At 35.0% G+C, this 25,096-nt stretch overlaps 2 protein-coding genes across 2 annotated transcripts; both read left to right on the top strand.

Moving 5' to 3' along the window:
- The first annotated feature begins 3,864 nt into the window (after nucleotides 1–3,864).
- LOC311067936 (cathepsin K-like) lies at nucleotides 3,865–8,422 on the top strand. The gene is made up of 8 exons (XM_084090085.1): nucleotides 3,865–4,186; nucleotides 4,584–4,721; nucleotides 5,374–5,496; nucleotides 5,908–6,060; nucleotides 6,331–6,549; nucleotides 7,300–7,465; nucleotides 7,560–7,668; nucleotides 7,770–8,422. The coding sequence occupies exons 2-8, from the start codon at nucleotides 4,590–4,592 to the stop codon at nucleotides 7,867–7,869; spliced, it is 1,002 nt and encodes a 333-aa protein (XP_083946211.1). The 5' UTR covers nucleotides 3,865–4,186; nucleotides 4,584–4,589; the 3' UTR covers nucleotides 7,870–8,422.
- A 2,129-nt stretch (nucleotides 8,423–10,551) lies between these two features.
- LOC311067874 (uncharacterized protein) lies at nucleotides 10,552–25,054 on the top strand. Its single transcript, XM_084090021.1, has 16 exons — nucleotides 10,552–10,674; nucleotides 11,375–11,500; nucleotides 11,783–11,905; nucleotides 12,124–12,276; nucleotides 15,612–15,836; nucleotides 16,064–16,229; nucleotides 16,313–16,415; nucleotides 16,572–16,662; nucleotides 18,363–18,380; nucleotides 19,066–19,191; nucleotides 19,482–19,604; nucleotides 20,477–20,629; nucleotides 23,662–23,892; nucleotides 24,125–24,290; nucleotides 24,415–24,517; nucleotides 24,779–25,054. Exons 2-16 carry the CDS (start codon nucleotides 11,378–11,380, stop codon nucleotides 24,876–24,878), a joined length of 2,004 nt encoding a protein of 667 aa, XP_083946147.1. The 5' UTR covers nucleotides 10,552–10,674; nucleotides 11,375–11,377; the 3' UTR covers nucleotides 24,879–25,054.
- Nucleotides 25,055–25,096: the final 42 nt, after the last annotated feature.

The raw sequence follows: 25,096 nt of genomic DNA, 5'->3' as shown, positions 1-25,096 counted from the left end.
TCTAACTATAGTGTTATCAACTAGAGATACTATAATATAGACACTGGGACAGATGGTTTAGATTTCGGGCGCGGAGATAAAAGCCTGGGGGCGGAATAAGGTTTAAAATGTTTATGTGTGTTGTTATGTGTTGCACGTTTGTTTCAGAAAGTTTGTCCTTGCATGTTTGCATGTTAGGCTTAAGCTTGCAGTTCCAAAGCTATGAATGTATTGATTGACAGATTGAATTTATTTCTGCCATACATCTACAAAAGTTCTTATTGAGAATTAACATAGGTTTAGATGTGCTACTGAAAATGTTTCATTTGGAGTCACCATTATGGTGATCGGTGTTCTCTTTAATTGGGCTCTTGACCCTTGTCTTATTGTTAGCTTTTTCTCTCTTTTTTCTCTCGAAGGAAGCTAAACTCAAAGTTTATAAGGTTATGTTGGCTATTTTTTATGGTGATATCATCATAAAGTGGTTTAATTCACAGATTCCACAAAGTCTTTGTACTAATTAAAAAGTGTTTTGTCATTAATACACTTAAATTTAGCTCAACTCTCCCTTATTGAATATGAGGGAGATCTGTTAGTGTTTAATGTTCTGTTCTGTTGAGATTTAAAGTGTTTCTTTTGTTTTGTGAGGTTATCATTGTGCTGAAGAGTAGAGCCTATGTTTAGGTTGAGGACGGAACAGAAAGAACATGTTGATGTTGTTCTGCATGTTGCTTTATTTAAAGGCGGTAACTGTGTAGTTGCCAATGCAGTGATAGTTACATTAGCTCATGCATGTGTTATTGCTATAGCTTATGGTTAACTCCAAGATATTTTAGTTAAATTGATTTATTTTGGTTTAATTGCTCTGTTTAAATCAGTTGAGTTTCAGATACTCAAAGTAGCATTGTTTAGTTTATTATTATTTTTTTTTTCATTCTTTATTTAGTGTACTAGATTTGCATTAATTTTAATAGTAATTATTAAAATATTTAATTTAATAATAATTTAATAGTAATGCTAAAAGTTAATAGTAATAATGCACCCACATTACTAACACAGTATAAATATTAGTTTTTGAACTTAAATGGTTAAAGGCAATTAACAGTGAAATTACTGTTTTTTGTTGTTGTTGTTTTCAGATTATCTGTGTTTTTAACTCAGATGTATTTTCAGTTTTTAACAGACATTCTCTGGAAACTGCTGACAGAAAAGTACAGTTTTTTAACAGACATAGCTATCTTTAGATATTTATGGAGATATTTAGCTTTAAAATATTAAACCTTTTCCATTAATCATATCCAAAGATGTCTTACTGTCTGCCACTGTCTTAGTTTGCTTTGTCAGAAAATGCTACATGGGAGCCCTTTAATTAATTACTTCTCATTCAGAGCGTTTTCTCCTTTCTAACACGTCTTCTGCAGCACTGCCTTGGTATTCAGCCAGGAATTGGGATTATTTGCTTTTGTTTATTGTATATTTAAAAAGGATTGTAAAAGGATGTTTATCTCCTATCCCAGCACAACCTTCTGAAATCTACATCATTCCCAGCAGAATCTCTCTCTCTCTCTCTCTCTCTCTCTCTCTCTCTCTCTCTCTCTCTCTCTCTCTCTCTCTCTCTCTATTTTTCTGTTTATCCATTTACACAACTCTCTCTGACCTGCCTTCACAAATGCTGTACTGACCTTGGCTTAGAGTTGCTGCACACTGATTTGTATTGGTCAAATCCTGCCATCACAAACCCTCAGATCCCTGTGCACGTGGCAGATGGTACAGTTGTGAAATTGTGAATGTGCTCTTGCTCTTCAAAGACTACAATAATGTATAGTTTGCCAGGCCCTCTGTGTCTCAACTCTAATCCCCAGCATGTGCACATCTATGCATCATGGTGGCGGCACTGGAAAACAAAAGCAAGCTCTAGTGATGGGATTAATGAATGGAATGCCTCAGCAGGCATTTTTTTTTACTAAAATAAAATAAAATAAAATAAAATAAAATAAATTTAAAATTTAAAATATCTAATATTATATTTATATATTTAATATTAAATCATGAATGCACCTCATGATTTTGGTTGAAAGAAGCCCAGAGTGTAAAGCATTTCTGTTATTTCATAATTTTGAGGACTTTACTGTTTCTCTCAAATGTTAAAAAATAGATATAGCTAGTTGTGTGCAAACTTTTGACTGGTAGTGTATAAACCATATACAATAGTGTATACGAAAAGGGAAGCTTGATGCATGGTTCTGTTGTTCTCATTCTGAACAATAATCTGCAAAAAAAACTTTGAAGCAAAAGTCTCGTGATAGTCACGGGAACAGACATATGACTGCAGCAAGGCATTCTGGGCTTCTTTAGCTCTGTGGTTAGACTGGAATGCAAAGTTATAGTTAACAGATGTTGAGTTTGCTGCCAACAGCTACCGGAGGGAGGTATCTTTGCTGTGTAACATGACTCAACAGTTGTGACGCTAGAGCTTTTTAATTCTATATAATTACAATAAAAATAATGTTAATTGTACATGAAATTATTTCACAACAATTTAATTGTTCACACCGACAATATCTGCACTCACAAAACGTTTAGAAATATAAGGCTTAATCCTTAATGCTTTAGAAAAACGACACTTTAAACACGCACACACCATCACAGGCTCTGATCAGGATCAGATTAACAAAAAAAAAAAAAAAGTCTAATTTTTTGTAACACATGAATGAGCAGGTGTGTATTACTGAAAAATGCTTCAATCATTTAATGTATCTGGGTCAAAGTCAATCCTTCCTTCCAGGTATTGTTAATATGTAATAATATCAAATTAATTCAACAGTGTTTGACCAAAGAAATTATATTTAACAAGATGCACAGAAGTATCCGAAAGTTTCTTTTTAGTGTACATTAATCTTACTTAAATGCAGAAAAAGGTACAGGAAGAGAGTCTTGTTACACTACAAAAAGTGTTGAGTTCATAGAAGTGCTGTGTTTTACAGTTGGGTAGTGCTCAATGAATTGAAATTAGTAGCAGCTACACAAAACATTTGTGCAAATTTAACTAATCCAGTCAGTGTTTAAAGTGGATTGAATAAATCTGGCACATGTTTTTTGTTCCCCATATACAAAAGCTGAAATAGTTCTTAGTCTGCTCAGTCTTGTCACCATGTCAGCAGGCTATGATGCTTTTGGCCTGTGATATTTATGGATTTGCTTGTATGTTTGTGAGTAATCTGCACATAGCACGAGCAACTAACACTAATGGGACTTTCCCTCGACATACATTTATATCTTAGTGCTGACCGCATGCCTACAGGACATCATGGGTCAATTTTCATGTAGACCTCATACACTGACACATTGTGCAGGGAACTCAGGTTGTTGACTAACAAGGGGAGATGTTCATGACAAGCTAACAGGGCCACATGAGAATGATGCTCAGAAAGAGGTGCTATTTATTGATACCATCAAATCAGTTGAGTTTGAAGTCATATGTCTTCTTCCAGCTAAAAAAAAAAACCTGACCTACTGGAAATGTGAGATGACTGAAGATGAACTTACCGAAGAAGGTTATGAACTAAGATGAGAAAATGTGCATTAGGCTACTTCACCACATCCATACTTTTGCAGGATCCCCAACAGAAATGTAATTGCCTGAAAAGCTGGATGGAACTGTTTCCTTTGTTAGTAGGCTAGCTGACTAGCCCAGCAGAAGTATAAATAATGCTAATGAAAATCAATGGCAAAAAGAAAAAAACTGGCGTCAACATATAAGCAATTACCAAAACTTTAGGAAACGCTGCACAAAATTCAATATGTAAAACTTCTTATTTGTGTAAAATTATGGATATATCTATCTGGCAGCTGTAAGGTTTAGTTAATGATTAAGGGATCTCTAAAATATTATCTTGTTGTTAGTGGTGGTGGTGTTAGATAGCCTACATTTATTTTAATTTCATTCCATTTTAAATCTCCTTTTCACGACCTTGGTAGGATACACTATTCCCAACTTCCCACTTTTCCTAAAACTGTAACTCGACACCTGACATCATCGCTCTTGGCTGGTGTTTTAGCGATTCCAGATGCAGCGTGACTTCTTCCCTTTCCCGCAACAAGAGTAACTTCCTCAAAACTCCGGCACATAAAAAGGTCGCCGTCTCGTCGACTAACCAGTTTTAAACCAGCATCTATCTTTTGTTCTGAACTTCTGGAAATCATTCAGGTAACTGTTCCTCATCGTCACTCTGTAGTTTATTTTTTATCATCTTAAATTGAGTTAACGTTGTTAATATGATTTAACATTCGTAAAATAGGCTATTAAAAATCGAAACATTTGAAGTTCTATGTGCAGCTTTGTTGCTATAGCCTACTTTCGCTTTCTTTTTGTTCACGAAACTTTTTAACTTTTAACCTTTTAACGCTATTTGTGAATGTAGACAGTAATTTTCTTCATCGGATAGGCTATAACCACTCAACCCTTACTTCTCTAAACTGACCTAAATTGGTTGCAGTGGGGGTTTCGTTTTTGCATGTGGTTTACGGTTAACACGCACGCAAGTTGCACGAGCATGTTATAGTATATAGTGGGTTTACACATCTGCTGTATGTCTGTTTTTCAGGGCACTATGTATACATTTGGTGGAATTCCTATTCTCCTGGTGGTGTGGTGTGGACTAGCTCACACTCTGGACAATCTCTCACTGGATGAAGCATGGGAGAGCTGGAAAATCACCCATAGGAGGGAGTACAATGGCCTGGTGAGTAGCATCCTAAAAAGACTAACAAAAAAAAGATCAAATTCTGTTTCCTCGGGATGATAAAAGAATTAAAGTTCCCCTGTAGTCAATAATTGTATCCCTTAAAACTCATCTTTGATCACCAAAATTATATTTAAATGTTTTTCCTTGAAAAAAAAAATTCTTTATGACTTAAAATAACTTGAATGTAACTCTACACCCTTGCCTCATTTAATATACGAGGTTCTATGAATATGCAAATTAGTCCCGCCTCCACTCACTCACACCAGCTGTTTGTGACGACAGAAACACCAGTGATTTCAAACTGTGTTTTTGAGATTGTCTTTGGTTCAATGCAGTTTTAAGGAGAAAATACTCAGCAATTATTTGGATTCATGCATTTGTACATGGTTTGTGTTAAAGCATATTAAAAACACCACATATTCATATAAACAACATTAAAAGCTTGATTTTCACCACAGGGGGACTTGAATTAGGTTGGTGAGCTAGTTTGTATCGTTTTTGTTTTTATGACTACATTGATTGAAATGTACTGGCTAGGTCCCTTTCTGTTGGGGCTTTGTTTTTACATGCTCTACAGTAATAATTTTATTTGGTATTACTCATTGTTTGTGTCAAGTATTTACACGTGTGTTTCATTCATGGTGGGCAGGATGAAGAGTCTATTCGACGGACGATTTGGGAGAAGAACATGCTGCTTATTGAGGCCCATAACAAAGAGTATGAACTGGGGATTCATACCTATGATCTGGGCATGAACCATTTTGGAGATATGGTAAGTATATCGGTATACTAATATTTGACTGCTGTGAAACATTTAACCCATACATATATATATATATATATATATGTATGTATGTATGTATGTATATATATATGTATATATATATGTATATATATATATATATATATATATATATATATGTCTGTGTATGTGTGTGTATGTATATGTGTGTGAAACTGCCCAGTTTAAGATTAAGTTGCAACATTGTTTTGCTGTTTTGTTATCTTATTTGCTAAACCTGTTTGCAGATAAGTAAGATTATGACAACAGGAATGTTTCATCAACAAAATATATATTTTAAAAGCCTGTTTACTGAAACTAGATCTAACTTGTTAACGTTTTTGAGGACTGATCAGGAATTAGAAGCGTGATCCTTTTTGTCCAATTCTTATCTCTCTGCAGACATTAGAAGAAGTGGCAGAGAATGTGATGGGACTCCAAATGCCCATGGACCGGGACTCAACAAACACGTTCGTGCCTGGTGACACAATGGAGAAGTTGCCCAAATCAATTGACTACCGTAAACTGGGATACGTCACTTCTGTCAAGAACCAAGTGAGGAAATTACAAAATATTCCAGTAATATTTCTTCATTCTGAGAATCATCTTCCTCACATTAACTCCTGGTTGTAAGAAATGTGCTTTCAAACTTTTTCCCACAGAATGAGGGTTATCATTATAATCATCTTTTTAAATTTCAAACCAACTACAGTTATCATTGTACTTGGGCGCCATCTAGTGGTTAAAACGATTAAGCTTATAGTTTTAAATCAGAATTTAGTCTGCTTTTTTAGTAAAGTGCTGTTTTTCTCTTGCTCTCCTCAGGGTTCATGCGGCTCATGCTGGGCCTTTAGCTCTGTTGGGGCCTTGGAAGGTCAGCTGAAGAAGACCAAAGGTCAACTGGTAGACCTCAGTCCTCAGAACCTGGTGGACTGTGTGACTGAAAATGACGGCTGTGGTGGAGGATACATGACCAATGCTTTCAAATACGTCTCAGACAACCAAGGCATTGATTCAGAGGAGGGCTACCCCTATGTTGGAACGGTATTAGTCAGCCTTAAAGACACCATGAAATCAAAATTGACAAATCTTATTTTTTTTATGGTATATTGCAGTATTTATTATAAATAATTTATCTGTGCACATCATTCTTTTTTTAAATCCATGTGCTCTCATATATTTTTTTTTTTTATCAGAATAACTTTCCCTCTTTATGTTTCACGTTTTATGGATATGGATATGAATATTTAATGGATATTTCAGTTTATGTTTATGAGATTTTTAATTCATAAAATTCAATTAAAATTAAGAATTAAAATTGAATTAAACTAAATCCATAAAATGATCCAAAGATGAGAAACCCTGAAAAGTTCTATGAAGTGTCTAAAAGAACCCTTTAAGGTTCTGTATAGAACCTTTTGTTCTAAGAATGTAGCGACATATGAAGCACTGTTCACACACTTTTAAACCAAGCAGCTTTCTGTTGGTCAGCACAGCAAATTCACATAACCAACTTGAGCGTAATCTGCATTAGGAATTTTATCGCCCTCATGCGGAACTTCCAATCGTGTTGATTCCTGTTTTAACGACTGTATTTTACCTGCAAAATTTTGCCGAGTCACGGTAAATGTGACCACATCTTTATGCTAACTGACTTTTTTCGTGTCACTAAGAAAATAATTTTTTTTTTTTTTTTCAATGATTCATTTAAATGATTGGATTAAGGTCACAGCCAACCAATGATTTACCTGATGACGTCATAATTTTTTTTCATCTCACTACTGCCCCCTGCAGGATCAGCAATGTGCCTACAACAGTTCAGCAAGAGCAGCCAGTTGTAAAGGGTATAAAGAGATTCCTCAGGGTAATGAGAGAGCACTGACTGCTGCTGTGGCAAAGGTGGGACCTGTGTCAGTGGGTATAGATGCCATGCAGTCCAGCTTCCTTTACTACAAAAGCGGTAATTAACATCTACATCTATATTGTCTGATTTGTGTTCAAATAAAGGTTACTAAGAAGACTAAAAGCTTGACCTTTATTATGTCCATTTCTAGGTGTGTACTATGATCCCAACTGCAACAAGGATGATGTCAACCATGCAGTGCTAGCTGTTGGTTACGGAGTCACACCGAAAGGCAAAAAGTACTGGATTGTGAAGAACAGGTGAGGAAAATCTGTTCAAAATAAATTGTTGTTTAAAAATAAATAAATGTGCTTTTAGCGTCTTCTCCTAATCCATCTGTGTTTTTTTTCTGCTTCTGAAGTTGGGGTGAAGACTGGGGAAAGAAGGGGTATGTCCTGATGGCTCGTAACCGTAACAATGCATGTGGTATTGCCAGCCTTGCCAGTTACCCAGTCATGTGAGAGCTGGAAGCAGGGAGCTCACAAGGGACCGAACTTGTCTGCTGCTGACCAATAATAAAAGGGACTCATTATCACTATCAACGTGCTCCAACATATAATAATGATAGGGAAAGAAGCAATTCATTTTAATATCACAAGGTTGTGTATTTTTTCTCTTGTGTCTTAGATGTCTTGTTTTTAATCCCATGCAGTCGAAACTGTTTTGTGCAATATTTGAAATTCAAAAGGGAAGTTTTGATATTGTGTTATTCAGTCTGCTATGTATTTTTTTTCTTACTCCCCTGGTGGGATCTGAGATCTCTGTTTTATATTTTGATTATATAAATTACCAAGGGCTTTTTATTACCATATTAACTAAAAATGTTAATTTAGAGTACATCATACTTGGGTGAAGGTATCTTACTGTTTACCTCAAAATGATAATTTTCTAATGTAAAAATGGTCACACTACTAACATTTTAATAAATTCAAGTCAATACCACACCTCTCTCTGTACATGAAACATTATGTAAATTAAAATTCAGAGAATAAAACATCAGTGCCAACCCCTTTATTTTGAATTCTGAGAACGTTTCTATAAAAACATGGTAACCGTAAGACGTTCCTGTGTTTATGAAGACTTAGTTTTAGATTTGCTGAGGTGGAAGAGAAAGCATCAGAGAATTTATTTGGGGAAGTGGAAACCAAGAGAAGCCAAGAAAAGAAATCAAAGACAGCACATACAGTAGAATCAAGAGCTAAACTATCCTATGCTGTTTCAACAAAAATGATGACAGTTATGTTCTGTAGTAAGAAATCATATGACCATAACTGAATCACTTCCTCGTCACATGAATGACCCAGCTTTCCCCTTTTGTGTTCACATTTAGTAATTTCAACTTAAAATCTTTGAACTTTGACTATTTAAAAACTCAACCTGAAAACAAAGAATACAACATCAGAACTTCAGTAATACATGGATAATATACATACATAGTAATACATACATGCAACTATATAGTGCTAAAGAGGGATAAATTATATTTAAATTTTTTTATTTTATTTCACATTTGCTAAAAGTGAATCAATCACATTTAAGTTCAGTTTGTCTATAGATACAATATTTTCAAGTGTCAGGCCTCTGTATGATTCTTAGCTCGAAGGCTCTGTCTGTCAGAGGCATTAATGGATATTTTTTCATTTAATAATTTATTTCAGGAAGTTTTGCATGGCATGAAATTAAAAAGGGTGAATGCACTCCACAATTCTGCAAACTAAGCCTAAGCCACTTCTTTCCAACCCACAGTGGTATCCAGCCTGTGGTTTTGTACCTGCCCAGATTCCCCTAGGTCTGAGGCCGGTAACACCTACTTTCTGGATGACTGAAATCTTCAGTCATTATTGTTCAGAGAAAATTTCACAATGTTCCATAAAGCTTTTGTTCTAAAATATAACCACAGACCACAGATAAATGTGACCTGAGCTGATAAATGTTCTGAAAACACCATAACAATATACTAAATTATCTTTTCTGAGAGACAAATACTTATTATCTCTCAGCTTGGATTGTAAGTTCAATTAATGTTAAAGCACCCCTTAGCAACACACATTTAATAATTTTAAATGTGATTATTTTCATTCCATCGAAATCAGCACCAGTTCAGCACAAATATTTGTTGAATCATTATGATGACTCATTTTGTAAGTGATTTTGTAACATCAGCAAATGCATCATGAAAGGAAAAAAATAGGTCTCATTGTTCCTATAGTGGTTATGTGGCTTTTTAGCATTTGGGCAATGGTAAGAAAGCATGTTTATCTAGAACCCAATAGCCTACATTCTCTGAAACAAGCCAAACAGGTGTTTATGTTATGCTTGTGTGCTCAGATGATGGTGTTTTTAACCACATGATTTCCTCTGGCTTTCTTCCTGTTTCCAGTGTACTTTCATATATCATGTAATACATGATAATTATGGCTTTAGGCCTCAACTACCACGTTGTTATCAAGTGTTCTATCTTGTCTGAAACAAAAATAGCTAATGTGCATCAAGTGAAGACACTCGAGTAGACCTATCTTCTTCCGGTGTTTAATACTAATTTCGCTAGATGGCGACACAAACACGACATGAGAAAATAGAATAAAAACCTTCTTGTCTTTAGAACCTATAGTGAGCTGCCTACCTAGACAACATTTTGATACCGACGGCGACGTGTAGGCTATTTCTTCTACTCAACGTAGATTACACCTATCTAAGCAGCTCAGCTGTAAACTGCTGGTATTTCCTTAACAGTTTCAGAGTAAAAGGTGTTCGCTGTTGGAAAACCCCTATCAAACTATAATCAAACAAAGCACATCGGACACATTTTTAGGTTAGCCTACTGCATAAGACACCATTAATCTATATCTAATTGTATATAATTAGTTTAATATTTATTAAAAGTATGTTTATTTTCTATTTTATATAATTCACTTAAATAAGGATTAATAAATAGCCTAATTAAAAAAATAAGGAATACCTTATTTTTTAAATAAGGAATTGTTGTTTTAACTATAAGCATACGTTGTATTAATCCAACGTTTAATAGCCGATTATGTTTATTTATTAATATTTTTTCCCCATTAAATTATCTTTTTTCTCTCTACATGTAACATCTAACATGTAACAGGGCAGCAAAAAGTAAGCTAAGACAACTGTGCCAAAATGACAATAAGCATAGATTAGCACGTGATGGACCAAAATAAAAGCAAAGGAAGCAGGAAATTACAGACGCTCATCGACTCCTCGACAAACGACAAGAAGTGTAGCTTAACGAGATTGCACAGGTGAGACGAGACACATCTCATTTCATTTCTTGTTCACTTTCACGTCGTATCTTTTTGTTAAAAGTCGTACCGTGTTTGTAGCATTTTGGTTTTCTCTCAAAATGTTTCTCTTTCGGTTTTAATCAAGGTGGTTACTGTGGTTGAGTGCTTTTCCTCAAATATTTGAAATGTTGTCAGCGTTTTATTGGTCGTCTGTAGAAACTGCGTTTAAAGGAATGCTTCCTTAAATTAGAGTTAAATATGTTGTTGAATGAGGATCAGCTGAAGTCGATCAAACCCCCATCTTAGTTTAATTTCCGTTTCTTCCTCATACATTCTTCCTGGTATGTGTTCTCTTACTCCGTTTATGTGGTTAACTTGTAAAATTGCCCTTTTTGCCTCCCTAATCTAACTGGTTAAAACGTTTTTTAGTATTATTTTTCCATTGATTTTTCTTTAACTTTGGTCCACTTCTGCTACTGTATTTGTTTCCTTCCGTCCTAAAATCAGGATGACAGCATTTCTCTTGGATATGAACATTTTAAAACAAACAAACAAACAAGACTTTCAGAAGTCTGCTTCACTGAACTGATCACTTCTGACTGTGGTTGAACATTTAGGTCATGTGTCAACATAATTCAATGAGAGTATATTAACAGATAAAAATATTGATGTTTTAATGCATGTCAGTAACTTTCATGGACCATTTTGCTCTTGTCAGGCCATGATGTTCGGGAGCTTGCTGTTTGCCGTGTGTTGTAGCGCAGCACTGGCCCATTTCAACTCAAATCTAGACCAGCACTGGGAGTTGTGGAAGAAGGCGCATGACAAGTTTTACTCCACCGAGGTGAGAACATGAGTTTCAGAAGCATCCATCTGATGATCCCACAGCTGATCTTTCATTTACAATAATTACAGCCTCATATTCATAATGGTTATCCGGGGTGTTCTTGTGAGACAGACTAATAATTTCATGATTATCTTAAAATGATGGAGATGGTATCCATACATTTTAGTAAATATATTGAAATATTAATGATTTTAAAATGGAAGTTTTAGCAAATAAATGCAGTGACGGTAGTCTCACACAAACGTATCACACGTGTGATCCCTGTAATATGTGTTGCAGGTCGAGGAACTGGGCAGGAGGGAGTTGTGGGAGAAAAACCTTGAAATTATCACCCTTCATAACCTGGAGGCCTCCATGGGCATGCATTCATATGACCTGGCCATGAACCACATGGGTGACATGGTGTGTGTGTGAGAGAGAGAGCGTGCACATCTTCCAGTTTTCACAAGAGAAAAAAAAAATCTCTCCTGCCATGTGATACTCCTTTATTTATCTAGCATGAAGCTTTAAGATTTGTTCACAGATCAACTTTATTTCTTGTGTTTTCCTTACGCAATTATACAGCTATAGTGTAACTTCTTCCTGTTCAAATATTTCTATTTTGTGTCATTGATTCACAGACAACAGAGGAGATCCTCCAAACATTAGCCACGACTCGTGTTCCTCCTGGCTTTAAGAGGCAAACGGCAGAATTCGTGGGCTCTTATGGGGCTCCTATCCCAGACTCTCTTGACTGGAGAGAGAAGGGATATGTCTCCAGTGTGAAAATGCAGGTATTAATGTACTAGATATTTGATTGTATGATCTCTGCTCAATTTGCTTTGCTTCGTTTTGCTATTCATCTATATAAATTATGTAGCATGAAGACAGTTTATATAGCTTCTGGACTGACTACATTTTAAGTTTGCCAAAGGAAAATAGGGTTGGGTATCGTTTTTTTTTTTTTTTTTTTAATACGATTTTTTTTTTTTTTTTTTTGCCAAATCGATACTTTTAAAACTTTACCGGTGCCTGAACCGATACTTTAAAGTTGGCCTATTATGCTATTTTAAAGTTTCCTAATGTTGTTTTGGAGTCTTGCATGGTTTACATGCATCAAAGGTCAAAAAAACTGTTTCATTTTCTCATAATATACATTTGCACATCACCACATTTTCAATGATTCTCAAACGACTCGTCAGATGAACGAGTCGTCTCTCTCTAAATCCCACCTTTCCGTGAGCTACTCTGCTCTGATTGGCTAGACTGCTCAGTCTGTTGTGATTGGTTTACCGCATACCGCGCGTCAAACAAAAACGCCCATTGCCATAACGTCAACCCTGCGTGTCCTGAGCATAGACTGTAAAAAAATAGGTCCTGAGGCTTCCTACACCATAAACTAAACACAGTAACGAACAATGATGTCGATTTGACCATATCAGTCCGAGCGCGAGTGCGATGATGAAACATTGGAAGAACTAGTTATTCAACCCGAACCTCCATCGCAAGGACGACTCGAGCAGGACGTTTCTCAGTGATGCACTACTCAGTTTGAGGTACATTATGAGATGTTGCAAATGCAATTCCTCACCATCAGCATTAACAAGTGCATGTCCATCAACAAACCGATTATTTTACTTGTGCCAATGTCTTCACTTGAGTATTTTTCTAATATATTGCGGTGAACATGTGGAAACTGTATCAATAACAGTGCATGTATGCAATACATTTGCCAAGCTCCAGCGTGAATGACTGATGTAACATAAACGTTGGTAAAACAAATCTTACTCCATGTTTAATCTTTCCTCAAAGTAGTGAGAATGACAGACAATCTGCATTAATAGACACAGTTTTAGGTAATAGTGGCCCACAACTGATTAGCAGAAACATTTCAGTAAGACAGTAATAATGTGAGTTAACCAGTTAGCAGGAGACCTACACAATATAAAACTCAAAACTAAGTATTTTGAACACCATCTTTCAAGAGAAAACGGTTTGCGAATCCTACATTGAACTCTGAGATTTGAGAAGCAGTCGTCAGTAAAATAAAGGGAATACAGCAAAAGTTTAGGATTATACTGCTGTGTAATCGTGGTAAAAATTCATTTTAACCACCGATTCTTCACATGCTCGTCCTTGGGCAGTGAAAAAAACTGGCTTTACCTTCACATTGTAGAGCACAGCATCTTCTCGACATGATGCTATCCAGCATCCACAGGAATCAGCTGCTGGTTTGAGGTTCAAGTTTTCCCTGGTGTCTGCGCGCGCAATATGCACAATGTTTCGTCTTGACGTCACAACGAAACGGCTTATGACTCGTTTGAAAAACGATTAATTTCATTGACTCAGAGTCGACTCTTACTTTTGAAAGACAATAACTTTATATACGCTGCACTTTCAGATTTAAAACTTTGCACGATGTTTTCATTCACTTAGAGCTATGTAACGCACTACATGAAAGGTCATTTTTCAAAAATCCATAATGGGGGCCATAAAAAAAAATAGAATAAAAGATTCTTAAAATTGAACAATATTACAATTTTAAAGTATACTTGAATATATATAAATATAAGTAGCCTAAATACAAAACACAACAAATTTACATAACCTAAGCCACCTAACCCAACTACAATAATGTAACACTAAATAACAGTTACGGTGCTAATAACAGCAAACCAGCTTTAAACTTAAACAATTCTTTTGCAGAAATATGAACACATTTTTGCCTTCTCTGGCAAAATATGACGCCTCTCCTGACTTTTTGCATGTCCTGCTCAAGGTGAGCGTTATTTTAGAACGCATCAGCTTAAACATCACCTTAAATGCCGTGACCCGAAAACCGGAAGAACAACGCCGTCATGTTTACAACTGTGACAATAAGCACTGATAAGGATCAACTGAGTGCTGGATTTTCAAAAGTATTTGAAGTTTGCGGCTCTCTTGTTGCAGTTAACTTGCGCAACGTTCTTGAATGATTAGATGTACGCCGGTCTGTTAGTTTAGGGACATCGACTTTATATTTTCACACTAAACATCACGCGGAATAAAACAAACTGTGATTGGTTGCGTTACATGTCAGTCAGTCCTTGGCTGATATTTTTTGTATTTTTAAATACATGTAAGTGAATGTATTTTGTCATTTAAGAAACCTTTATAATGATCATGATTCATGTTAGTTGATCTATAACGCACGATTGGCACCATGTTAGTGGCAGTTCAGAGAATTGCATCTGTCAGATTTACAACATGTCATTTCATCCACTTCTCCCAAAATACATGAAAGTAAGTGGCCAGTGAAGTGTGAGAAGAATAGAGTAATTTTTTGTTATCTACACAATGTGTATCTAATCAATTTATAATGGAAAGGATTGTTCCATAGACATCAGTGTGTATTTTACAAACTATAAAACGTATTGTTTTGCTAGTACTTGTGTGTATTTAAATGTCTGAAACGTAAAATAAATCTTATGTGGTTGAAGACACTGAATAGTTTTGATGTATGACAGCGCTGAGCGCCAGCGCGCGAAAGCACATTTGAGTTTAACAGTTGATGATCACGTGGTCTGAACATTCTAATCACACCGGTGTGATGGATTGTACGCTCAAAGGATTAACTAGCGATCACATGCGGTGATGATGCTTCTTGCGTCCGTTTTGGAGAACCAGAGGGCAAATATTTCAATCGACCGCTCCGGCATTTAAGTGGCACCAAATATTCGTTTTTGATTCGGTCCGATTACATACCGGTTACATACTTACCGGTTACATATTGGCACCGGGTTTCGGTACACAACCCTGGGAAAATGTCTGAGACATTGATTGTGGTTTAGCCATTGCTCTCATGATGTCAAATGAATTGGCCCCATTCTCTGTCAGAGAACTGTCACATGCATTATAAAAAAAAAAAAGTTTCACTTCCTTTCTTTCTTATTGACCTGTCAGTGTCTGAGGGAATGTTATTTCCCCCTTTTTTTTTTTTACTTCCTCCTACAATGAGTTGGAAACTCAAAAATAAGCAACCAACAACCGCATTGTCAGAACGATGTTTCTGCTGCCTCATAAGCCTTTGTAATCCAAAAGTTTGTGTTTCCTGTTTTAGTAGTTTTATCATGCTTCTCTCTGCTGTCAGGGTGCATGTGGCTCTTGTTGGGCGTTCAGCTCTGTTGGGGCTCTTGAAGGTCAGCTGATGAAGACCACAGGGAAGCTGGTCGACCTCAGTCCTCAGAACCTGGTGGACTGTTCCTCCAATTATGGCAACAAGGGCTGCAGTGGCGGATTTATGAGTGCTGCTTTCCAGTACGTCATTGATAATGGGGGAATAGACTCAGATTCATCTTACCCATATGAAGCAGTGGTAAGTTGTTTGTGTGGGTCCAAGTGAAGAAGAAACATTTACATCTAATAATTAAATTGTCATCTAAAGAAACTTTAAGCACACAAATATTTGGTTGCATATTTGAATTGACAGGGCCTGTTACCGCAGATTCTGATCCATACATTTACAGACCGGTCTCTACATTGCTGGATTTACATTTGTCAGAGTTTGATGGAGCATAAATAAATAATAAATATGTCCTACAGCAAAGGCAGTGCAGATACAATCCATCCCAGCATGCAGCAAACTGCACCAAGTACTATTTCGTCCGTCAGGGAGATGAAGAGGCCTTGAAGGAGGCTTTGGCCATTGTCGGACCTATTTCAGTGGCCATTGATGCCACCCGTCCTCAGTTTATACTGTACCGCAGTGGTAATTACTTCTTTCTCTTTACCTTTAAAACAGATAAAATTCTTGTTGTTAGGGCTGTGACGTTATCTCGCATCTGTCCACAGGAGTTTACAATGACCCAACCTGTACCAAAAAAGTAAACCATGCAGTGCTGGCTGTGGGATACGGTTCGATTGCTGGGAAGGACTATTGGCTGGTCAAAAACAGGTACAATCAGAATCATTGTGAAGTTTTATCATAAATGGTCTGGTTCTGGAAATGTACCCACTCATGAGAAAGACATTTTTGTAAAGGCAGACATTCTCTGTCAAAACATTGAAATTATTAAATGCAGATATTGATTGTTTTCTTTTGCTTTAACAGTTGGGGTACCACATTTGGAGATGGTGGCTACATCCGTATAGCCAGAAACCAGAACAACATGTGTGGCATCGCCTCATACGCCTGCTTCCCGGTTGTCTAACTGAAACCTTGTTGAGATGTGTGAACGTATCAAAATAAGATATTTACTGTTTTATAGTCTTAATTTCTTGTATGTAATTGTATGTTTTTTTTCTCCATTTGTCTTTTTCTTTTTTTTAAATATACAAATGTATTTTATCTCTTATAAAATAAATATTGATTTTTTTTTAATGTGTTTTGTTGGTCAGTGGAACATCACAACAGTTTCATATGAGGTATTAAAGGGTTTCTCTGAAACTCCGCGCAGTGATGCGGGTAGGACAACGCATGTTATGTGTTATTCTGCACTTGTGTGCTTAAGTCCAAAACGGTGAATCTACTACTTGCAGGAAAATGTTTACTTTATGAATAGTGGTGTCGAAATTTGCTGTTAGGGGTGGAAAAAAGCTTAATGGAAATATTTGAAAGTAAGATATAATAAGATAAGTATTATTTAAAAAAAATTCTATATACTCATGTCAGTCCACAGAAAGATAAACTTGTCTGTAAAAATGTGATTTGGGACAATTAATTTAATGGAAAACCATGTGGCATAGAAGGATTCAACTCTTAGCTGAAGAGTCCGCTGTGCGACCTCAAGTCGTCCCATAAATTGCTTCACAAACAAGAAACATATCTAGGTTGTGGCTTGAATTTGTTCATTGGGACTTGACTAGATCATTGTGGTTTGTTATTGCTGTTACCTCATGAGTGACAGGTAGCCACACTCTTGCACCAGTAAATGTGTCGTCGGTGATGAGATGTCTCTGCAAGAGGGAGGGGATGTTGTTTTGATTAAAGGTTATGAGGGTCCACATGAATAATAAAAAAAGATGAGCACAGATAAATCATTGATAAATACTTCAATATTGCATAAACTAAATTTGTCCATTTTGAATTCATGGTGACTTTAATGAGACATACTTGTGGGTAAGTTGCGCACTTTGATTAAGAGATGTATTGCTAGTAATTGTGTAAAAAGCCCAAGTCATAAATTAAAGTGTGCAACTTACCCACTAGCATACCTCAAAGTCACCATGAAGTCAAAATGGATAATTGTTTTACTGTATATAAGTATTTGTTTGGAATATGTTTTGATTTGATTTGTTGATGCTAATACTGAGTTCACCACTAGATGGGGGCATTTCACCTACATTTAAATTGCTTGTGGCTGTTCAGACCGCCTCAAAAAGGGTAAAAACTGTCCGTGTATGTAATGTATATTGTTTTATAAGTTTTACTAGCGATGTTATTAGTTTAAATCATTAATTGATGTGTAATTTCCGATGTTATTCAGAAACAAACATGCAAGACCATTTATCTATCAATTTATAAAAATTGCCTTGACTTTACTAGACATCAGTTAATGAGATTTTAGATTAGAATTAGATTAATTAGATTAAAACTCTTTTAAAACTACATTTTCATTTGGCTAATCTCAACTATTAATAAGTTGATCTCAAGATGCCAAAAATGTAGCCTAGATGGTTTTCCGGGGAGAGAGCGAATTCTGCTAGCCTATGTGGTGATCCAACAACAATAATTTATTCCTTTTAATTAAATAGTTTTTTTTTACTCATGTAACAGGGCTAAGCAAAAATTAAGACTGTGCCATACTATGGGCAGAGAATAGCACGTGATGGAACAAAATAAAAGCAAAGTAACCAGGAACTCCGATTCATTATCACTTCCTCTACAGACGAAGAAGTGTAGCTTATCGAGAGTGCCCAGGTGAGACGAGACACATCTGAGTTCATTTCTTGTTCACTCTCATGTATCGTTTTAAAATGTATTTATATTTTTTTGTATCATGTATCTTCTTTTCTGGTATTTTTTCTCAAAAGGTTTCTCTTTCAGTTTTGAGTAGCCTACTGGTTTTATAAGAGAGTTAAAACGACGTTGTATGGATTTGATTCCTTTATAGAAAAGTTTCAAAAGAAAAGTTAAGTTTCTTTATAGTTGTGTTTCAATCTAGATATGTGTATATATTTATATAAATATGTTCAGTATTATATAATTATAAGTATTTATATAAATATATACTACTGTTCAATAGATTTGGGTTGGTAAGATGTGTTAATGTTTTTGAAATAAAACTGTTATGATCAATAAAGAATAAAAAAAAAAAATACTGAAAAATAGTAATATTGTGAAATATTATTACAATTTAATGTAACTTTTTTCTATTGTAATATCTTTTAAAATGTAATTTATTTCTGTGATGCAAAGCGGGATTTTTTTTAGCAGTCATTACTCAACTCCAGTCTTCAGTGTCACATGATTCAGTTTCAGAAGTCTTCATGAAATAATCTCTTCATACTGTAGTTGATGTGTGAGCATATACAGTATTAACAGAAAAAATATTGATGTTTTAATGCATGTCAGTAACTTTCATGGACCATTTTGCTCTTGTCAGGCCATGATGTTCGGGAGCTTGCTGTTTGCCGTGTGTTGTAGCGCAGCACTGGCCCATTTCAACTCAAATCTAGACCAGCACTGGGAGTTGTGGAAGAAGACGCATGACAAGTTTTACTCCACCGAGGTGAGAACATGAGTTTCAGAAGCATCCATCTGATGATCCCACAGCTGATCTTTTACCCACTGCTAGAATCATAATTTGTTTATCACATGTTCAGTGAGGAAAACAAACTCTTCCTTGATACTCATCCAACTGGTAAAGTTTGTTTCATGGGCTTTTTTGATAGATAATTTATTTGTATTCATGTGAGACTTATATAAATAGTTAATAAATAGTTACAATTAGTTTTGACGCCAATAGTTTCATATATTGCTGCATTAAATTGTTGAATAGACTTTTGTTCATATTGGCAGGTTGAGGAACTGGGCAGGAGGGAGTTGTGGGAGAAAAACCTTGAAATTATCACTCTTCATAACCTGGAGGCCTCCATGGGCATGCATTCATATGACCTGGCCATGAACCACATGGGTGACATGGTGAGAACATGAGTCAAATTAACCTTTTTGCCTTGTCTTTTTGTTCATGATTTTTGTCAGACAAAAATCTCCTGGCATGCAATACTTTTTTATTTCCTTGTTTATATTCTTAGCATGAAACTACTGTGAGCATTGTTTATTAAATTAGGGAACAATATACATCATCCGAATACAATGATTAATTATATTTTTTGCAGTTAATTTTTTTCTTCTTCATTTATTATGTTTTACTTACAATAATTTCTAGATTTAATTTGCATTAGTATCTAGAATGTATACAGCCATAAAGATAAGCATAATAATAATAATTTGTGACATTTATATAGCGCTTTTCTGGGTACTCAAAGAGCTATACATATGGAAGGGGGGAATGTCCAGCATCCACCTGGATGATGCGATGGCAGTCATAGTGCGCCAGATATATATATATATGGGGATGATTAGGAGGCCATGATGATGGACAGAGGCCAATGGGCAAATTTGTCCAGGATGCCGAGGTTACACCCCTACTCTTTTTCGAAGCAAATCCTGGGATTTTTTATGACCACAGAGACAGGGCCTCGGTTTAACATCTCATCTGAAGGATTGTGGTTTTGACATTATAGTGTCCCCATCTCTATACTGGGGCATTAGGACTCACACAGACCACAGGGTGAGCACCCCCTGCTGGCCACACTAACACCTTTTCCATCAGCAACCTAGTTTTCCTGGAGGTCTCCCATCCAGGTACTAACCAGGCTCAGCCCTGCTTAGCTTCAGTGGGCAACTGGTCTTGTGCTACAGGGTGATAGCTGCATAGACTATATGTTCTGCAAAGCAAGCAACAAATTCATCATCTAAAACTCACATTTCTCTGTCATGTTGAATCACAGACAAAGGAGGAGATCCTGCAAACATTAGCCACGGATCGTGTTCCTCCTGGCTTTAAGAGGCAAACGGCAGAATTCGTGGGCTCTTCTGGGGCTCCTATCCCAGACTCTCTTGACTGGAGAGAGAAGGGATATGTCTCCAGTGTGAAGATGCAGGTATTATACCGTACATTTTGAAAGAATACAATCTGATATTTGGTCATTTAGATTTATGTCTGCTTAGCTTTTTTATTTGGTTGGACAGCTGTTTTTGTTTCTTTTGATAGACAAGAGACAAAAGCAATTTTAAAAATGTCAAGTTTAACAATGTAGTATTTCCCATAAATCCAACCTAAAATGCATTATATGTAGCATGGAGGCAAACTATTTCTCAGTTCATGTGTTTCCTGTTTTAGTAGTTAAGTTGGCTTGGAAAAGCCAACTTACTGATATTGTACTTAAACTTATTATTCTTCTTCTTCTGAGCCAAATTTTAGACTGTATCTCCTCCTAGACCGTTAAAGCTATGACCACCAAACTCGGGTCAGACCTTCAGACTGTTCTGACTTAGTGTGCTATATCTTTTCAGACTGATTTGAGTTTCAGTTTTCTTAAAAAGTAATATTAAAAATCATAAAAATCCCATAGACTTTCATTGCAGACTGTTCAAATTGAGCCAAGACTACGGTGGCCCATTAGTGTACCAGCCAAAAACTCAAATCTAAACTCCCTGAAGCCCTAGACTCAATTAAACTACTATTCTATGTACTAATAACTATCTATCTATCTATCTATCTATCTATCTATCTATCTATCTATCTATCTATCTATCTATCTATCGTCAAACTTTTTCTATCTATATCTATCTATCTTCAAACTAATATCTATCTATCATCTTTTCTTTGTAACTTCTTTCTTTCTAACTAATCTTTCTTTCTTTCTAACTTTTATTTCTTTCTAACTAATATTTCATCTAACTAATCCATCTTTCTTTCATTCTAACTAATCTATCTTTCTATATAACTGATCAATCTTTCTTTCTAACTAATCAATCATTCTTTCTTTTTAACTTATCTATCTTCCTTTCTAACTAATCTTTATTTATTTATTTTTAACTAATCTATCTTTCTTTCTGACTAATCTAACTTTCTTTCTAACTAATCTATCTTTCTTTCTTTTTCACTAATCTATCTTTTTTCTTTCTTTTTAACTAATCTATCTATCTATCTATCTATCTATCTATCTATCTATCTATCTATCTATCTATCTATCTAATCCTCTATCTAATCCTTTCTAACTAACTAATCTATCTATCTTTCTTTCTTTCTAACTAATCATTCTTTCTTTCTTTTTAACTAATCTATCTTTCTGACTAATCTAACTTTCTTTCTTTCTAACTAATCTATCTTTCTTTCTTTTTCACTAATCTATATTTTTTCTTTCTTTTATTCTTTCTTTCTAACTAATCTATATTTCTTTCTAACTAATCTATCTATCTAATCTTTCTTTCTAACTAATCTGTCTATCTTTCTTTCATTCTTACTAACTAATCTATCTATCTTTCTAACTAATCCATCTTTCTTTCTAACAAATCTAACTTTCTTTCTAACTAATCTTTCTTTCATTCTTTCTAACTAATATATATTTCTTTCTAACTAATCCATCTTTTTTTCTTTTTAACAAATCTCTTTTTCTTTCTAACTAATCTATCTTTCTTTCTAACTAATCTTTCTTTCATTCTTTCTTTCTAACTAATCTATCTTTCTTTCTAACTAATCTTTCTTTCATTCTCTCTAACTAATCTTTCTTTCTTTCTAACTAATCTTTCTTTCTGACTAATCTTTTTTTTCTTTCTTTCTAGCTAATCTTTCTTTCTTTCTAACCAATCTTTCTTTCTTTCTAACCAATCTTTCTTTCTTTCTAACTAATCCATCTTTCTTTCTTCCTTTCTTTCTTTCTAACTATTCTATCTTTCTTACTGTTCTTTCTTTTCTCCTAACATTTTCTTTCTTTACTTTTCTTTCTTTCTTTTTTCTTTTTCTTTATTTTTCCAAACTAATCTTTATTTATTTCTAACTAATCTTTCTTTATTTCTTTCTTTTTTCAAACTAATCTTTCTGTCTAACTAATCTATCTTTCTTTCTTTCTAACTAACTATCCATATTTCTTTCTTTCTAACTATTCTCTTTTTTACTTTTCTTCCTTTCTAACTATTCTTTCTTTTTTACTTTTCTTTCTTTCTTACTTTTCTTTCTTTCTAACTAATCTTTCTTTCTTTTTTTCAAACTAATCTTTCTTTCTTTCTAACTAATCTTTCTTTTTTCAAACTAATCTTTTTGTCTTTCTAACTAATCTTTCTTTCAAACTAATCTTTCTTTCTAACTAACTAACTAATCTTTCTTTCTAACTAATCTTTTGTTTTCTTTCTTTCTTTCTAACTAATCTTTCTTTCTTGTTTTTTTCAAACTAATCTTTCTTTCTTTCTAACTAACTAATCTTTCTTTCTTTCTTTCTAACTAATCTTTCTTTCTAACCAATCTATCTTTATCTCTTTCTTTCTATATAAGCTAATCTTTCTTTCTAACTAATCGTTCTTTCTTTCTTTCCTTCTTACCAATATATCTTTCTCTCTTTCAAACTAATATTTCTTTCTTTTTAACTTTTCTTTATTTCTTTCATTTTAACTTTTCTTTATTTATAACTAATCTATATTCTAACTAATATTTCTTTCTTTTTCATGCTTATCTTTCTTTCTTTCTAACTAATCTTTCTTTCTTTTTTCAAACTAATCTTTCTTTCTTTCTAACTAATCTTTCTTTCATTCTTTCTTTTTTCAAACATTTCTTTCTAACTAACTAATCTTTCTTTCTAACTAATCTTTCTTTCTTTTTTCAAACATTTCTTTCTTTCTAACTAATCTTTCTTTCTTTGTTTCTTCTTACTAATATTTGTTTCTTTCTTTCTATCTATAATCTTTCTTTCTAACTAATCTTGATCTATCCATCCAACCATCCATGGTCATGTTAAAACATGGTAAATCATGCTAGCAATGTGGTAAACCATACTAGAAACATGGTAAATCATGGTAAACCATGCTAGAACAGTTTAAAACTTTTTCAAACTTTCTGGCTAGGCTTTTTCAAGCCAACTTAAAGTTTGTCTACGAACTTTACCATCTAGTTTTATCACGCTTTTCTCTCTGCTGTCAGGGTTCATGTGGCTCTTGTTGGGCATTCAGCTCTGTTGGGGCTCTTGAAGGTCAGCTGATGAAGACCACAGGGAAGCTGGTCGACCTCAGTCCTCAGAACCTGGTGGACTGTTCCTCGACCTCCAAATATGGAAACATGGGCTGCAATGGTGGTTATAAGGCCCAGGCCTTTCAGTACGTCATTGATAATGGCGGAATAGACTCAGATTCATCTTACCCATATAAAGCAGTGGTAAGTTGTTTGTGTGGGTCCAAGTGAAGAAAAAACAAGTGATAATTACAGAAGAAAGAATATGGAAAAACAATCCATATTAGAAGTGACAATAACTGTTACTGCAAAATTTTAGCAATACATGTCAGGTCACAATACATCACTGGATTTGTCAGTGTTTGGCACATTAAAAGCTGCAATACATTATCATTATCATTATGAGTATAATCTAATAAATAAATATGTCCTACAGCAAGGGCAGTGCAGATACAATCCATCCCAGCGTGCAGCAAACTGCACCAAGTACTATTACGTCCGTCAGGGAGATGAAGAGGCCTTGAAGGAGGCTTTGGCCAGTGTCGGACCTATTTCAGTGTCCATTGATGCCACCCACCCTAAGTTTATACTGTATCACAGTGGTGAGTATTTCTTTCCTACACATTTCAGTCATAACAATTACCAGATTAGGTTGGAAATTGAAGGTTGAAATTATTTTTATTTTTATTGGAAACTATTATGATATTATCTCATATCTCTCCACAGGAGTTTACAATGATCCATCCTGCACCAAACATACAAACCATGCAGTGCTGGCTGTGGGATACGGTGCAATTGCAGGACAGGACTTTTGGCTGGTCAAAAACAGGTGCAGGGGGGGGGGGGGGGTTAACTGTTTTGTTTTAAGTTTTGTTTTAACTGAAAGCAACTTGCACTGACATATCTTAAAATATGTCAGAGCCATTGTTTTGTCTCAAGATGCACACCAGTCATGTTATTTTCTAAGGCATGTTTATAAAAATCTACTTAAATGTCTTAATTAAACTAAGGCATAATCTAGGCCCTGTCTGTGAAACCAGGCCTTAGATGATTAAATGCAGATGCTGATTGTTTTCTTTTGCTTTAACAGTTGGGGTACCACATTTGGAGAAGGTGGCTACATCCGGATGGCCAGAAACCAGAACAACATGTGTGGCATCGCCTCATACGCCTGCTTCCCGGTTATGTAAATTAAACCCTGTTGAAATATATGAATATATCAAAACAAGAAATTCACATTTTTATAATCTACTTTCTTAACAGTAAATTTGTTCTGTGTTTTTTTTGTATTTACATTTTCTTTTAAACAAAATCCCAAATGTATCTTATGAGTATCTTAGAAAATAAATATTGAATTGTAAATGTTTTCTTTGGCTATTTCTGAAGCTTTAAAGGAAATATGCTTTCA

The sequence above is a fragment of the Abramis brama genome (genome assembly GCF_963993115.1).
Source record: "Abramis brama genome assembly, chromosome: 17".
Lineage (NCBI taxonomy): Eukaryota > Metazoa > Chordata > Actinopteri > Cypriniformes > Leuciscidae > Abramis > Abramis brama.
The sequence above is the reverse complement of the archived record's forward strand: the minus strand, read 5'-3'. Positions and strand labels throughout refer to the sequence as shown.

Excerpts from the sequence above, each read along its gene's own strand:
- LOC311067936 (XM_084090085.1), top strand. The coding sequence starts at position 4,590 with ATGTATACATTTGGTGGAATTCCTATTCTCCTGGTGGTGTGGTGTGGA. Across the intron at positions 6,061-6,330 it reads TCACTTCTGTCAAGAACCAA|GGTTCATGCGGCTCATGCTG; the intron begins GTGAGGAAATTA and ends TGCTCTCCTCAG. Across the intron at positions 7,466-7,559 it reads CTTCCTTTACTACAAAAGCG|GTGTGTACTATGATCCCAAC; the intron begins GTAATTAACATC and ends GTCCATTTCTAG.
- LOC311067874 (XM_084090021.1), top strand. The coding sequence starts at position 11,378 with ATGATGTTCGGGAGCTTGCTGTTTGCCGTGTGTTGTAGCGCAGCACTG. Across the intron at positions 12,277-15,611 it reads TCTCCAGTGTGAAAATGCAG|GGTGCATGTGGCTCTTGTTG; the intron begins GTATTAATGTAC and ends CTCTGCTGTCAG. Across the intron at positions 23,893-24,124 it reads CTTACCCATATAAAGCAGTG|CAAGGGCAGTGCAGATACAA; the intron begins GTAAGTTGTTTG and ends TATGTCCTACAG.